An 18,034-nucleotide genomic window follows, 5' to 3' on the forward strand; every position below is an offset into this window, starting at 1 on the left:
GAGGTAGACAGGTTGAGGCGGTTAATGTCCCAACGGCAGTTGGAAATGAAGAGGTCGAGGGCAGGTAATAGGCCAGCGCAGGGTGTCCAGGTGGATGCAGTGTGTTGGAGGTGGGCGAAGGGGTCCTCAGAAGGTGGGTGGGAATCCTGATTGTGAAAGTAAGCTTGGAGGTGGAGGCGACAGAAGAATTGTTCGACTTCACGGCGTATATTAAATTGCTGTTTGAACTCACTCCTCAAAATTACTTTATAACCTTTCTTTTACAAAAAGTCAGAACTTGATAGAGAAACAGTATTTCCTCCATTTTAGAACACAAGATCTCAAATAATCACAATATGTTATGAACCCTCAACACATTAACATCTTAAGATAGTTGTTAAGCTAGCTGGTCTATAGTTTCATGTTTTCTGCCTGCATTCTTTTCTGAATAAAGGAGTTACATTCGTTATTTTCCAATCAAATGGAATCCTTCCCAAATCTAAAGAATCTTGGAAAATTAAAACGATCGGTAGCCATTTCTGTTAAGATATGGAGGTAAAGTCTGTCGGGACCCTGGCATTGTCAGCCCATAGCTCCCACATTTGCTCAGTACCACTTCCCTGGTGAGTATAATTATCTTTTGACTACTCCTTAATGTCCCATTCCTAATTTAGTGTTATTTCAGGGATGCTACTGATACCCTCGACAGTGAAGACTACTGCAAAATACTTCTTCAACTCATCTGCCATTTTCTTATTTTATGTTATTAATTCCACAGTATCACTCTTGATTGGATCAATGCTCACTTTATTATCTTTTATTTTGCAAATATCTCCAGAAAATCTTACCTACCACTATAACATTTCTGGCTAGCTTTCTCTCATAATTATTCCCACTTTATCAGTCTTTTTTTTGTATTCTGTCCAATCTACTGACATGCCATCCAAATTGGTGCAATTAAATACTTTTTCTTTATATTTGAAACTGATAATACTCCATAGTGGCCAGTATCCCATTATCAAGTCATCCTTTATTTAAACACGGAGAGTCCGGCTTCCTCAGAGCCAGCTCTCAGAGTGAACAGAACCTCTGACACTACAGATTGTATCCATCAGCCAGGGCTTCCAGACTTCCAGCCCCAGTCAGGGAACTCTTATATGATAAGGTACAACTGGATGACGCCACCACATTTATTATAATCCTCCCCCTCTGAGTGTGAGGACATAGGCTGGTTCTTTTTTTGTTGCTCCTCTTGGGGTATTTTAGTACTCGGTTAGGTTCCTCCAACTGTGCCTCTGATAGGTGCAGCTTGTAACACACAATAGCTCCTCTCTTGCACCCAAAAGAAAGTCATTCTCTTCTTCATATGGCAAAGGCATCAAGATGGCGAAATCTGCACTGTCCATCCCAGATTCTGAGGTGTCTTCAATGCTTGACAGAGAAGGAGAACTCAAGGGTTCTGGAATAGTTGGAAAAGCTGTCATTTTGCTCCTGCATGGTTTGCCAGTTTGCAGCTTTCATATCATCCACGTGCTTGTTCCGGACCACCTCACCTACCCGAACTTTGTACGCCAATGGACAGAACCTTACGTTGACCATGCCTTTTACCCAGTTAAGGCCTATCTCAAATTCCATCCCCTGTAACAAACTGTCTCCCTCGCTTAGCAGAGTCATGTATCTGGTTCCTAATGCCATTTCACCAAGCTCCCTCCCCTCCCCACCCCCCCAGGTCTGGGAAGATCAGATTTAACCTGGTGTGGAGTCTTCTCTCCATTAGCAACTCTGGTGGAGCTATCCCTGTAGTTGCATGAGGGATGGTCCTACAATCAAATAGGAACCAGGACAGTTTGGTAGCTAGTGAAAGTGTAGGCTGTTTCTTCAAACCTGCTTTCAAAGTTTGGACTGCTCTTTCTGCCAGACCATTGGTTGATGGATGGTAAGGAGTTGTCCTAAATTGTTGAATACCATTCGATTATAGGAAATACTCAAAATTACCTGCTGGTAAATGATGGCTCATTATCTGTGACCAAAACCACTGGGAGTCTACGTATTGTAAAATACGCGCACAGTTTTTCTATTGTCGTCCCCATATTTGACAGATGAATGTGCATGTCCAACTATTTTGAGTGGTCGTTCACAATGATTAAGAACATTGAGCCCATGCGAGGCCCTGCATAGTCAAAGTGTAACCAAGTCCAAGATTTACTCGGCCATTCCCGTGATTGTGGGTGAGCTGCTGGCAGTAATGTTTGTCCTTGTTGGCACTCTGGCTACTGCCCCACCAACACAGCTATGTCTACATCAATCTTGGCCAACAGATATAACCTCTCGCTAGCATCTTCATTTGGAAACCCCTGGATGATACTGGTGGAGTTCAGCCAGAATCTGGTGGCGACCTTTGTTCAGGACAATCACACTGCTCCCCATAATAATATGCCATCCTCTACTGGGATCTAATCTCTCCAGGTTCAGAAAGGTTTCAATTCTGGTTGTGAGAGCCCTTTGATATTCCCCATTACCACCAGCTGTTTCGGTTTTGCCTGGACTGGATCTTTTTTGCATCCAAAGTCTGATATTGTCAGCTTTAACTGGAAGTGTGTCGAGAAAATTTAAAACCATTACCAATTTTTCCAGTGGCAATACTATTGGTGGCTCAATGCTTCTGCATTGGCTACTTGGCCTCCCGGACTGTGTTCCACTTTCTAATTATACACATGTAATATAAGATCCCAACAGTGAATTCAGCCTGAAGCTATGGGTGATACCTTCTTGTCTTCCTTATGTAGACCTGACAGGGGTTTTTGGTATGTTATTAGGACAAATATATGTATGTAAAGGTATTGGTGGAACTTCCTGACTCCAAATATGACAGCCGAATCTTCCTCCTCTCTCTGGACATTTTTATGCTCGGCATTAGCCAAAGTCCTGGATGCACATTCTGTTGGGCTTTTCTCTCTACTGGGCCACCTGTGAGCTAATACCACCCTGACGCCACACCGTGAGGCTTTACATGTCTATACTAGACATCACTTGGGATCAGAGTGTGCCAACAACTCAGAGGAAAGGTTGTTTCTTTACTTCCCTGAAAGCTATGGCTTGGTTCATGACCATTTCCAAGGCTGACCCTTGTTTAAGAGGTGATGCAAAAGTGCCAGGATGGTGGGCAGGTTATGTGTGAACTTTCCATAATAATTTGCCAGCCCAAAGAAAGGCCTAAGCTCCGGTGCTGGCAGGGATGCCAGGTGTGACTGCTTCCTGGTATAAGATATCCAGGTAACTTTCTCCTTTCTTGATGCATCACAGTGCCTTTAGCTCAGCTCATAAACTCCGAACCAAAACTCCTCACACACAAACACTTACTGCAGATGTGTTGGCCTACATCTGCAGTATAAGATATCACCTCTTCAGCCATCATTAATAATATGTTCTACTTAACAGTTTAATTACTTACTAAACTAATTATTTTCTGTTTCTTATGCTTTATTAATCTAACCCCCAGTTACAACAATGGGAGGCCACAGCCTAGTGGCATTATCACATCTAATAATAGTAATCTCTGCTGTTATGGACCTCCTCTTGGTGTGATCCATCTCTATCGCTCTGTCTCTGTGATGGTAAGTGTCCAGTCAACAATGACCTCTCCAAGTGGCTTTCTGGTCATTTAGTTTAATTAGACAGCATTGTGTAATTCCTGTTTGAATTCATTGCTCAAAATTACTTTCTGACCTTGTTACATAAAAGTCAGACTGTGATAAAACTGTAAGGTAAAAGCTATGTTTCCTCCATTTTAGAACCAAAGTTCTCAAATAATAATACTTCTATTATGAGCCTTCAGCACATTAGTATCTTCTGACAGATGTTAAGCTCGCTGTCTTTAGTTTCCTGTTTTCCATCTCTCTTCCTTTTTGAATAAAGGAGTTAAATTCACTATTTTCCAGTCAAATGGAACCCTTCCCAAATCTAATCCAGAGAACAAAGTAATGTCCTGGAGCTCTGGGTTCAAATCCCACCATGGCAGATGGTGGAGTTTGAATTCAAAAAAAATCTGGAATTAAGAGTCTAAATAACCATGGTGACCATGAATCAATTGTCCGAAAACCCACTGGTGCTTTCATGTCCTTTAGGGAAGGAAACTGCCAAGCTACCTAGTCTGGCATGTGACTCTAGACTCACAGCAATGTGGTTGACTCTTAACTGCCTTCTGAGCAATTAAGGATGTGCAATAAAAGCTGGCCCAACTAGCGATGCCTTCATTCCATGAATAAATAAAAAACAATTTCAACCTCAGGAGTAGAATACTCCTTAACAAACACCTTCTTCTCCTGTCATGGCTGTGTCTGACTGAGAGGCCTCTTTTTTTTTGGGTATTTCCTAATCAACCAGTTCAGAGATGTTTCTTCAGCAGGTGGGACTTGAATCCTGCACTCCTTGCTTAGAGGTAGAGACATGACTACTACCCCACAAATGTACCTAAAATAAATACTGGTAGGAGGAAGCTGTTATCCCTCTATGGTCTCAAATCAGCAGCCTTTCAGGTAAGAGCTGAATGTACTGACCAATTGTGCCACAGAGACAGAAAAACAGTTATAAACATCAGACTAACAAACACTGCTTTCTAATGTTAATGAAGTTAACATAGGTTGGTTTTGATCAGTTGACCCCCGCGTTCTGTTCACTCCTGCAATGCTTCTGTTAATACACTGCATTAGGTCAGACTCAAGTACAGAATAATTATTTAAGATGGTTTATTTAATTAAATAATATTAAATATTCTCAAATTGGGAGCTTGTATGTCCCCATTTAAGCCTGGATGAAATTGAGATATTAAATGTCAAATTACAGTTCAATATCAAACATAAAATACAGTCAAAATTCAATTTTGAGAAAGAATTTAAGATTTCCTTACTCATCCATTTCCCAGCACACTGTTTGAAGTCACAGTCCAATACCACTAAGAAGAGATAAGGAATATCCAAAGATTCAAGATATTGCAACAAAGAAGTGCCTACTAAAGCAGGGACGTGCCCTCCATGAAAGAAATACAAAAGATGAAAGTTCCTACTGTACAGAAGAGAACCTTAGACTCCAGAACATCAGGAAGGCAGTCCAGAACAACTACTTCTACCTAACCAACTACTACTTTTTTCACATCCTTAGAGAACATGTTTGCAGAGAACAGTGAAATCTCCAGATCATCAGAATTTATAAAGACCAACAGGAAGATGGGGTTGTAGTGAGTATAATTAGCGAAACAAGCATATGACAAAAGCTTGGGGGAAAATGTTACATTATGGGTCTGAAAGGATTAGTGCTTGGTTATATGTAATAAGCACCACCCACTGTGAAGATCACATGAGGACAGTGAGAGAGTAAAGAAGGATGTGATTGAAGACAGAGTAATGGCTAGTTCTTCACAGCTGTCTCTGTAGTAATCACAGAATCCCTACAGTGTGGGAGCAGGCCCTTCGGCCCAACATGTCCAACCCTCTGAAGAGTAACCCACACAGACCCATTCCCTTACACTGTTATCTTATATTTACCCCTGACTAATGCACCTAACCTACACATTCCTGAACACCGTAGGCAATTCAGCCTTGCCGTTTCACCTATCCTGCACATCTTTGGATTGCGGGCAGAAACCGGAGCATCGAGAGGAAACCCACACAGACACAGGGAGAATGCGCAAACTCGACACAGACAGTCACCCGAGGCAGAACTCAAACCCGAGTCCCTGGCGCTCTGAGGCAGCAGTGCTAACCACTGAGCCACCGTGCTGCCCCTATTCTTATAACCAGTATTTACAAGCTCTTTTTTTATTAAGTATGTCTACATTTCAAAAATAAATATCAGGATTATTTTGTGCATTGAAGAATGCTTCTGATAAAACTGGCTGCAGTAACAAACAGAGTGTGCAATGAAAACAAACGAGACGGACACAAGCAGGTGAGATCTTACCACTAGAACAATTTAGGCCTCCCCAGCCTGGTTCACACTGACAGGTGTTGGGAGCGACGCATCTTCCATGGACACATTTCTCAGCACAGTGAGCTGTTTGTGAGAGACAAGGGGGAAAAGGAGAGAGAAATATAAAGTGAACAATTTGTAATAACAGCTGCAGCAGATTAGTTCAGATGTGCTTTACTGCACAAAAACACCTACTGTTCCTCAGACCACTTCTACAGCAGAGGCCTCCCGTAAGTTACTTTTCAGCAGAACAGATTTACATCCCAAAATTCTAGTTCAATTGCTACCTCCAATCAGTGACATCTGCTTAACAATATTTATACTTCTGAATACAAAGAGAGTAGAAAGGGAGAAAGAAAAAGGGAGAGAGAGAAAAAGGGAAAGAGATAAACTTCACTTACACAGTAATTTTCATAACCTCAGGAAGTTCCAAAATACTTTATTGGAGCTAATGAAGTACATTGGAAAAACAGGCCGACCACCATATCAGGTGGTCCGGTTTCCGTGGTTTCAGTTACACATGGTTTACCATGGCACGAACATATTACAGGGAATGTTCCAGAAGCAAGGACCGGGGGCTGCCGGGAAAGTAAATTTCCCATTTAAATAAATGGGTTTGTGACTATCTGCAGTTTCAGGCTTCCGCAGAAAGTCTTGGAACATATCCCTGCGGGTACACAGGGACTACTGTATAGCCTCTATTGTTTCGTGTGAAAAACAGTGCTGATTTAGGCACAGCAAGATTCCACAACAGCCACATAACTGATCAGACAATTTGCATTTTGTGAGATACTACGTGAGGATTTGCTAAACAACATGGATGTCACCACAGCTCTTTGGAATGGGGATCTACAAGTATTGTGGGATCTTTAACATCCTCCAGAAAGGATTGGTAGGGCCTGGTGTAACATCTCATTGGATATTCAACTTGCCCGAAACATCGATTTCGAAGCTACCTGGATGCTGCCTGAACTGCTGTGCTCTTCCAGCACCACTAATCCACTCCTAGGAGGTGTCAGCCTGGATCTTGTGCTTAACCTTCTGCAGTTCCCCACAACTTTCTGACTGAGAGAATGGAACACTGAGTCACAAATGACACTGGGGAAATTATGTTATTTCAACAGTACAATGCCACCTTCGGCTCTTTGTTCATGATGTTTAATAGCTGAAAATGTGTTGCTGGAAAAGCGCAGCAGGTCAGGCAGCATCCAAGGAACAGGAGAATCGACGTTTCGGGCATAAGCACTTCTTCAGGAATTATGCCCGAAACGTCGATTCTCCTGTTCCTTGGATGCTGCCTGACCTGCTGCGCTTTTCCAGCAACACATTTTCAGCTCTGATCTCCAGCATCTGCAGTCCTCACTTTCTCCTCCATGATGTTTAATAATCAAAGGACAAAAAGCTGTTGGAAAATAGGGTAGTTCATGACTTTATCACATCATAATGAAAATTTTGCTGTTCATTCTTGCTAGAAAAGAAATAAATTCACAAAAATAACTTACAGAAGACAACTTTTAACAAGTAAACACAACTCGGCTAGAACCTCATTATAAAAAAAAATTCATTACTAGCATGATGCTTTAAAAGTTGAAATAAAACTTTACTAGAAATAAATACTGCAAGGCTTAATTCAACACTTAAAGATTTCAGAACTCCAAACAAAATCTTTGAAAAATAATATATTCTTAGGGGTCAGCTTCAAAGCATTTTAATTGACTGTTGAGCTGAGATACAGGTGCATTAACTCACTCACCAAACTCAGCTGACGATGAAATTATGGCTGAAATAATCATGCTATTCTTTTTAAGTATTTAAATGTAAAAAGAACACGTTACAAAATACAAGAACTTCATCATCACGGATTCATTTTGAAATGAATATTGCATCTTAAAGCAGTATTTGAATTCATTCAGCAGATTTTCTATATAACTTGACTTTAGAAGTTGGATTTACCTCCATGTAGCTGTTTTGTACTGAGATGTGCTGTAGCAAAGCAGCAGGGGAAACCTGCCATTGAATCTCATCCACTAAATCCTCACTTAGATACTTTCTCAACTTCAAGCTGTTTCAACTCAGCTTTTCTTTCGTGGATGGTGCTGTTGTGGTGCAGTGATAGTGTCCCAACACTTTAACTCGCTTTAATCAGTCCTGAAGATGGGTCACTGGACCCGAAACATTAACCCTGCTTTCTTTCCACGGATGTTGCCAGACCTGCTGAGCTTTCCCAGCAATTTCTGTTTATTTTCTGATTTCCAGCATCCGCAGTCCTTTGGGGTTTTTTTAAAATTTAAACTGCGACTATTCCGGCTGAGAAAAGGCTGAAAGGTATCTTTAGAAACATTCACCTCAATGTTACTTTGGTTGACTGCAGAATAAACCTCCCATCCGTGTGACTTCAATTTGCATCCTACGATAAAACTAAGCCATGTCCCAACAGTCTAAATCGCCTAACAGTTTTATTATTGACAACAGATGATATTTTATCATTTGAAGTTCACTGCATTGTCTTTCACAATCAGTATCTTTTGCCTGAATAATGTTCACTTTAATCTTCAACACAAGATAATTAAATGCATTACAAAACGGGATAGATGAGGACCACAACCAGTTTTTACAGTCGTACAGCACAGAAGGGAAAAAGTGCCTCACAGGGCCAGATTCGATTCCAGCCTCGGTTGACTGTGTGGAGTTTACATGTTCTCCCTGTGTCTGTGTGGGTTTTGATTAGGTTAGATTCCCTACAGTGTGGAAACAGGCACTTTGGCCCAACAAGTCCACACCGACCCTCCAAAGAGCAACCCATCCAAACCCATTTCAATACACTTACCACTGACTAATCCACCTAACACTACGGGCAATTTAGCATGGTCAATTCACCTAACCTGCACATCTTTGGACTATGGGAGGAAACTGGGGCATCCGGAGGAAACCCATACAGACACGGGGAGAATGTGCAAACTCTACACAGACAGCCACCCAAGGCTGCAATCGAACCTGGGACCCTGGTGCTGTGAGGCAGCAGTGCTAACCACTGAGCCACAATTTCCTCTGGGTGCTCCAGTTTCCACAGTCTAAAGATGTGCAGGCTGGGTAATTGGCCATGCTAAATTGCCTCGTTGTGTCCAGGAACATGCAGGTTATATGGGTGAGCCATGGTAAACAGGATTTACGTGGGATTTATTGGGGGGGGGGGGGAACGGTTATGGTGGGATGCTCTTGGAGAATTGGTGCAGACTCAGTGTGCCGAATGTCCTCTTTCTGCACTGTAGAGAATCTATCTATCTATAGAAAACTATTCAGCCCATATGTCTCTGCTGATAGAACAGACATGCTTGGTCCCACACTTTTGTTAAACCTGCAAGTACCTAAAATGATCTGTAGAATTACCTTACATCATATTTCCAAGAAAACCATATTCCAGATCCCAGCAATTTACTCAATGAAAACATTTCCTCTTTCTTTCATCTAGATCTTTTATCATTAATTTAAAATATTTGCAATTCTGCACTCTCTGCTCTTTTACAATCTTGCTTTTGGAAACATCTCAAGCATTCTTAGCAGTCTTAGCAGTCTTTATTTCCAGGAGAACAGTCCTAACATTCCTGAAGTCCCCCATCCTGATTATATCCTAGCAAACCCCCTCTGTTCCCTTTCTAAGGTCTTCATATCTTCCTAAAGTGTGGTGGCCAGAATTGGACCCAATTCTCCAGCTTGGCCATAATTTAGCTTCCTTATCTTCATTTACAAACTCAACAACCCACAGGCATTTTTCAAGCAGCTAATCACTTGACCTGCCACGTGCTTGTTTTTTGTGACTGTCTCTACACTTTGCAAAATAATACCATTTGTAGCATACTGACTTTCCAGTTTAGTTTTCCCTAAGTGCATCACCTCACAGGTCTCTGCCATCTTTCTGCCCATTTTACCATTGTATCATGAAGTTTACAACTACTCTCAGATAGCTCTGTCATGAAATAAAAGGCTCATTTCAATTATCCCAATTGACTTCATGCCTGATTTTGGTGGGATCTTCTAAAAATTGGTGTGAGGCTCATTTATTATGTAAATGTAAATGACCTATTGCTCTTTATGGGTGATCATTGGGAACACCTAAAGATTTGGCTAAGCAAGATGAACTTGGACCTTTTAGGTTCCTCGCTGGCAGTGCTCAGTAGAGGCTGGTTAATTTTTATATCTAGCCTTGATTCCTTCCAATACAATAGATGCAAAAAAAGGCTATCTCCCTCCAACACATTTTAGACAAATATAGAAATGGTTTAAACTGTCTCAGTACTGAAACCATGAAACAGTTCATCAGTTTCTTGGAACTAATTCAGCCTCTCTTACACCAGACATTAGCTGAATTCCCACTGACACAGATGACTTGAAGGGTCCAACACAAATATTTTTGTTCAATTATTCAAACCATGCCAAAGGAAATGTCACAATCCTAATATTAATTTTTAAATAAACATATAGTGATAGGCAGTAAATGCCAGCCTTGTCAGAGCCACCTACATTCTGTGAAAATATTGGAAAATAATGTTGTTTGTAAAGCAAAGATACTTCCCACTCTTGTGGAATTAGACCAACAAATCTTTGCTTTTGAAACTTTATTTTATCAATTTCTCTCTCTGGTCTCACAGGTTATTCTGTTGATAATTTGTTTCAGTGTGTGGTAAGATGTGGCCTTATTTTTCATTATTCCGAGAAGGGGACTTCCAATCTTAAGCATGCAATCCCATCGGAATAGGTGACAAATTTTGTTCTGACAAAGAAAAATTTGGAGGGAGAGCAAAAATAACAAGTTGCCCTTTTGTAAAACATTATCAAACAAAGTTTGATACCAAGCCACATATGGAGATATTAAGACAAATAAGTACAAGACTTGTACTTATATAAACGTTTTCACAACCTCCATGTTTCAGCTAGTTTTGTGCTTTCATGGTGCTGTACTATAAGAGGCAAGGGAGTCAATTCCCGTACAGCAAGCTCTAACCATCAGCAATATTATAATGACCAACTAGTGTTTTCTTTAGCAATGTAGATTAAGGGGTGGAATATTGGGGAAAACACCCCTACCTCCCCTCTTGCTCTTCAAAATGGTACTGTGAAATATTTGAAGGCCATCTGAGAGGGCAAACATAGGTTCAATTTAATATCTCACCCAGAAGACAACACCTCTAATGATAACATGCAATACCATCCTGGAAGTATCATCCTAGATTCTTCTGCTCAATTCTCTAGAATGGGAGTTGAACTCTCAATCTTTTGACTCAGAGGCAAGGGCTGAATTAAATCCTTTAGTGCTGCAATCAGTCTATGGTTTACCACATTACTTAAGCCTGTAATAAATTCCGTTGTGATTTTGATAAGCGAATTGGACAAACAGCAGAAAAGAAAAACAATGCTTAGGATTATGGGGAGAGAAAGGAATTGAATTGATATGAATTTATTGTCACGTGTACTGAGACACAGTGAAAAGCTTTGTCTTGTGAACAATACAGGCAGATCACAGAGTTAAGTAGCACAGATAAGTAAATAATAGGTAAACAGCGGCAAAAACAAAAACACAGGTACAGTGAATGTTACAAGTTTGTGAATCCATTCAGTATTCTAACAGTAGGGTAGAAACTGTTGCGAAACTGGCTGGTGTGTGTGTTCAGGCTTTTGTACCTTCTCCCCGATGGTAGAGGTTGTAGAAAAACATTGCCAGGGTAGGATGGATCTTTGAGAATGCTGGTGGCCTTTCCTTGACAGTGGGGCTGGTAGATGAATTCTATAGATGGAAGGTTGGCATTTGTGATTGTCCAGACCGAGTTCACCACTCTCTGTAACCATCTCCGATCTTGAATGGTAGGGTTGCCATTCTAGGTAGTGATACATCCAGACAGGATGCTCTCGATGGCGCACCTAGAAAAGTTGGCAAGGGTATACGCCATCATGCCAAATTTCCTCAGCTGCCTGAGGAAGAAGGGATGTTGTTGGGCCTTTGTAACCAGTGTATCCAAATGAAGAGTCCAAGAAAGCTTGTTGTTGATGACCAATTGCAGGACCTTGATACTCTCCACTCGTTCCACCTCTGTGCTGTTAATGTGTAGGGGGTGCATGATTAACATTCCACCGAAAGTCAATAATGAGTCCCTCGGTTTTGCTGGCATTGACAGCGAGGTTGTTCTCAGTGCACCATTTTTCCAGATCTTCCATCTCCCGTCTATAGTCTATTTCGTCACCATCTGACATTCAACCAACTATGGTGGTGTCATCAGCGAACCTGTAAATGGCATTAGTCTGGTATTTGGCGATGCAGTCATGGGTATACAGTGATTACAGAAGGGGACTGAGTATGCACCCCTATGGGGCTCCAGTGTTGAGTGTTAGTGAGAATGAAATATTGTCCCCAACCTTCACTGATTGTAGCCTGTGGGTCAGGAAATTGAGAATCCAGGTGCAGAGAGTGGGGCTTAGTCCAAGATCACTAAGTTTAGTAATCAGTGATCAGAAGAGTGAGATGAGAGGAGTTGATCTGGCAGAGAGTCTGCACAGATGCAATTGGTCTCCTTGCACGGTGCAACCATCCTAAAAGTGCTACCAACTGAGCTACTGCAAAGTTATAGTCCAGACAGGAGTTTTGAAAGAGCATGTTAGAGGAGAAGAGAGAGATAAAGAGGCAGAGATGTATAAAAGGGGAATTCCAGATTTTAGGGTTCAGGCAAATGAAAACATGGGTGCCAACAGTGAAGTGATGGAGATCAGTGAAGTACAGAATTGGAGGAGTGCACAATGTCAATGGTTCATAGGGCTGGCAAAGATCACAGGGAGAGGATAAATGTGGAGGCTAAGGTCATAGAGGGATGTGAATGCAAGGTTAAACCATTATAAATATGAGTGAGACATTGATTTATAAAGAGTCAATGTGAGCGGGGTATGAAGGTGTAATGTATGTACAGGACCTCGTGAGAGTTAAGATAATTTTGTAGATCTACTACTCACTTCCTGGTAATTGATTACATAAAGACAGACATTGAAGGAGACCTAATACCACATCAGCTTGTCCAGTCAGCTAACGATGCATAGCAAAAGGGAAAACTGAAGGGGAGATAATCAAAATGAAGCACAGTAAAAGAAAATTCAAGGAAATTTACGTTGACTAACAGGGTAATGATAGAAATGTTTATTGTGCAGGATGAAAAAAACATTTTCAAGATAACTATATTGGTATTGCTGGGCTTTGTTTCAGAATCCAAGCTCTATTCTTGCACTGGTGGGGGTGGGGGTCGGGGGGGTGGGGGGGGGGAGAGAGGGATAAGAAGTGTCAATAGACTCAGAATGCTTATTCTCAGTATGCAAATCAATGACTATAGTGATAACAAAATCATTACATATTCTGATCACACAAGCTGCTACATCACAAGCAACGTTTGGCTTACAATATTAATAAGACCCAATTGTTTATGCACCTAGAAATTCTCTGCACTATTTGTCCCCAACCTGTTAGCTTTAAAGGTATAAGGAGCATAATCTTCAGTTAAAAAAATTTATTTCACATTGTTTGATGGACATCCGCATTTTCTTCATTATCCTGCTCACTGCACAGAGCTATTTTATAGAAATTAAGGTTATCTAGTCTTTGTAGAAATTAACAAACAGCTTTGGAAGTGTAATAGCGATGGGACAATTTATATGATGTAAGAAAGGACATGACAAGAAACATTTGAATTATTGGCCTTGGTGCAAATGTTGTGCATGACATTTATTGCAGTATGAAATTGGCAGAACATTAATTTGCAAAAATTAGGAAAAAACACAAATTTGAAAAATAGTATTCATCACATCATATTAAATAATATTTACAAGCTGTAAATAAATATGGAAATGGCCTTCCTTAATTTCTTATTGGGTACTTTCTTAATCCTTTTATCTTCATTTATACATCTAGAGACATGTATTTACTGAAAATACGAAATACTGTGAGGCTTTATGATCAATCTCTAAAACAGCTAAAAAGATTACCAGAACTGAAATGCTTTCAAAGAATCTCCGTTCAATCAGAGAATGGTGACATAACATAATTGGGCCATTCTGCCCATGATATCCATATAAGAGTAAGTTCCTTTCCAGTGATATACAGTAATGTATATCTGGCAATCTGTTGGTGGGTATGGGGAAGTGAGGTGGGGTGCAAATGACAATGTGCTCTATACGTGAAAGAGAGTGGAGAGATAAAACAGCAGAGGAAATTGACAAGAGAAATAAAAAGGAGGAAAATATGAGGAAAACCATAACAGAGAAATAGGTATATTCATTTGTGGGGGCAGAGGAACGGAGGACCTGATAGAGATCTTTAAAATTATGAAGGGGTTTAAAAGGGGTTTCACAAAGAAAAGTGTTTTCCCAAGAGAAAAATCCTCAACTAAAGGCTATAAATATGGGACAGTCACAAATATATTCAGTAAAGAAGTCAGGAGAAAGTTCTTTAGCTAGGGGGATAGCATTTTAATGACCAAACACACATTGCCTACGAGGGCGGTACAAGGTCAAAAATCACACTACAACAGGTTACAGTCCAACGGTCATATTTGAAAACACTAGCTTTCAGAGTGCGGCTCCATCATCAGGTGTTAGTAGAGAGGAAGACCTTAGACACAGAATTTACAAGGAAAGGATCAAAGGGTCACACAAATCATGCGAATGAATTGAACACACATTAGATAGCTCTTAAATCTTTAATCAGTTAGAATGGAGATTCAGGTTTTGATTGATTAATATGCAAATCCCAGAATTTCTTTCAGGTCTCAGCCCTGAGACAACTTAAGGTGTTATCAATATAAAGGAGGTGCTACCTCCCGTCAAACAATGTATTTTAGGCATGAGGTCTTGTTTGGAGATTGTCTGTGTAGTTTATAAAATGCCAAATTGACTGACTGTCTATAAATTGGGCCCTGTTTGCAGATAAATTCTATTTTGTTCAAAAAGCACACAATTTATAAACTCCTACTTTGCAAATAAAAGACACAGAAGACTCCAAATAAAACCTTATGCCTGTGCATCTGAGAGAGTGTGTATGAGAGAGGATCTGCATGGGTGTGTGAGTGTGATCATGTGTACTAGTGTGTCTGTACGTGTGCTACCTGATGAAGGAGTGCTCTGAAAGTTTGTACTTCCATATAAACCTGTTGGACTATAACCTGGTGTTGTGTGATTTTTTTAACTTTTTCCACCCCAGTCCAACGCCAGCACCTCCACAGCAGACAAATAGGTTGTAACAAGAAAGATGTTCATGGTGTGAACATGAGTTCCAGAAAATGAGTGGAATAAACATACAGCATATGTAGGAATCTCCAACCATCATTACTTTCTACTTTTGTATGAAATAAACACAGGACACTCAGCTGCATGAAAGAAATGGCAAATTCAATATTGGGAGCTTCTTTATGCTAAGTAATCATTCACATGATCACAATAACAAGCATTATAGCTGAATAAAGTATTATTGAAAATGAACAACCAGCTTTAATCATGAGTTAGAAAAAATGTCAAGAGTTATGGTGACCAACGTCACATGTTATAATCGCTTTGTGCAAATACTGTTATTTTTGATTACCGGACTATACAGTAAAACAAAGCATGCAATGTTCTGCCAATTTCATACTGCAATAAATGTCATGCACAGTGTTTAAAAAGCAAAATCCCTGGCTGGTAAAATAATAGTGTTCTAGCATAGCTTCAAGCACCAACATATTTTTAAACCTTTGTACGAAGGCTAAGAGAACCATACAGCACAGAGGAAGGCAGTCTTTTGTGCTTGTGCTAAACTTTGTAAAAGTTCTCATTCTCAGCTCGTTCTCCATTTCCCCTTTTCAAGTATTTATCTGATTCCCTTTTGAAAATTAGTATTGAATCTGCTTTCACCACCTTTTAAGGCAGCACATTGCTTGAGGAATGTGGTAGAATCACAGGATGATTACAGTACTAAAGGATGATGTTTTGCCCTTGCCTCTGAGTCAAAAGATTTACAGTCCAAACCTCATTCCAGAGACTTGAGCATAAAAATCTGAGACCATCCATTAATGTCCTTTAGGGGAAGGAAATCTGCCATCCTTATCTGGTCTGGCCTACATGTGAGTCCAGATCCTCAGCAATGTGGATTATTCTTAATTGCCCTCTGGATGATTAGTGATGGACAACAAATGCTAGTCTAGCCAGCAGAACCCACATTGCATGAATGAGTAAAAAGATCATAAGATATAGGAGCAGAGTTAAGCCATTTGGTCCATCAAATCTACTTCACCAATTGATCACGGCTGATATGTTTCTCAACACCATTCTCCTTCCTTATCCCCACAGCTCTCGATCCCCTTACCAATCAAAAACCTATCTCTGTCTTAAATAAACTCAGTGGCTTGGCCTCCACTGCCCTCTGTGGCAATGAGTTCTACAGATTCACCATCCTCTGGCTAAAGAAATTTCTCCTCACCTCCAATCTAAAGGGTCATCCCTTCACTTTAGCGCACTTTCAGGTCCTAGTCTCTCCCACCAGTCCACATCCAGTCTATCCAGGCCTCTCAGTATTCTGTGGGTTTCAATCAGATTCCTCTTCATCCTTCTAAAATCCATTGAGTACAGACCCAGTCTGCTGAACTGCTCCTCATAGAAAGAAAGTTCTATAAGCACTATAATGTTTTCTCTGGGGTGGTGCAGTGGCTCAGTGGTTAGCTCTGCTGCCTCACAGCACCAAGGACCTGGGTTCAATTCCCACTTCAAGTGACTGTCTGTGTGGAGTGTGCACATTCTCCCTTTGTCTGCATGGGTTTCCTCTGGGTGCTGTGGTTTCCTCCCACAATCCAAGGATGTACAGATTAGGTGAATTTGCCATGCTAAATTGCCCATCGTGTTAGGTGCATTAGTCAGGGGTAAATATAGAAAAGGGGAACAGGCCTGGGTGGGTTACTCTTCGGAGGGTCAGGGTGGACTCGTTGGGCTGATGGGCCTGTTTCCACACTGTAGGTAATCTAATTTAATCACAACAACTTGCTTCATGAAGAAGTCTCACCAACACTCTGGTTCTTTACTCAGTCATTTTAAATTTGTGTCCCTCTAGTTACTGACCCTCCTGCTATTGGAAACTGTTTTTCCTTATTTATGCTGTCAAAATCCCTCATAATATTCAAGGATTAATATTGAATGTTTCTTATTTAAAATCCAACCCTCAGAATGACAGCAGTAGAATAGATCAATCAGCTTAGTCAGATGATTTTGGCGTTTATCCTGCACATGCATTTTTGCCCCCCTTATTCAGCGTCGACTCTGGTTTCATATTCTTGATTTCCTTTCTTCTAAGCATCTTTATGGCCTATTCTTGAAATGTTTACATTGCACCTGCTTTATTAGTGATGAGCAACTGTCTATGGAAACATATTGTTTCCAATCCTAGTTGTGGGTCTCTTGTACTTAATCATCTGTCTGTGTCCCTTTAATCCTGACCCCTCAACTATTCAGAATCAAACTGTTTCTGCCTACACCATCCAAAATGTTTAAAAATTCTCTCAAATCATAGAAGGAGACCATTCAGCCATCATTCCTGTACCCGTTCTTTGAAAGAACTGTCCAATTAATTTCATTCCCCTGCTTTTCCCCTCACCTCCACATGAATGCATATGTTTACCTTTAAGCCTTTATCCAATTCCTAATCTGTCTGATTTAATGCAAGCAGACCCAATGTTTAAATATTTGTTACATTTGTATACTCTTTTGCCAGATAACAATGCAGTAAATCTGTGCTGGATTACCTCTGAAGCTTCAATATTTTCACCATGTGATAGTGTAGCCTAAATATGCACCCAGTACCACTGCAATTGTCTCGCTCAGGTTTTATATCGATCCACCCTTACATCTCAATATTTATCTCCTACACCGCTTGCAATAGCATCTGCAAACGACCTGTAGGGAAATGAATTGATTAGGGATATTTGTTGCTAGTTCAACTTCAGTAACACTTCATTGTCTAATTAATCAGTTGTCAAGTCTGATGGAAAATAATCAGCGTGTATATTGATTCAGCTTTGATTAAACAGACAACCATGCCTTTGTG

General features: G+C 40.5%; 1 protein-coding gene across 1 annotated transcript in view; it reads right to left on the reverse strand.

The window, feature by feature from the left end:
• megf10 (multiple EGF-like-domains 10) overlaps nt 1-18,034 on the reverse strand; it is a 170,249-nt gene that overhangs the window by 102,804 nt on the left and 49,411 nt on the right. The window contains exon 5 of the mRNA XM_072588707.1: nt 5,935-6,027. Coding sequence (XP_072444808.1) covers nt 5,935-6,027 — 93 coding nt within the window. The remainder of the gene's footprint in view (nt 1-5,934; nt 6,028-18,034) is intronic.

The sequence above is a fragment of the Chiloscyllium punctatum genome, chromosome 2 (genome assembly GCF_047496795.1).
Source record: "Chiloscyllium punctatum isolate Juve2018m chromosome 2, sChiPun1.3, whole genome shotgun sequence".
Lineage (NCBI taxonomy): Eukaryota > Metazoa > Chordata > Chondrichthyes > Orectolobiformes > Hemiscylliidae > Chiloscyllium > Chiloscyllium punctatum.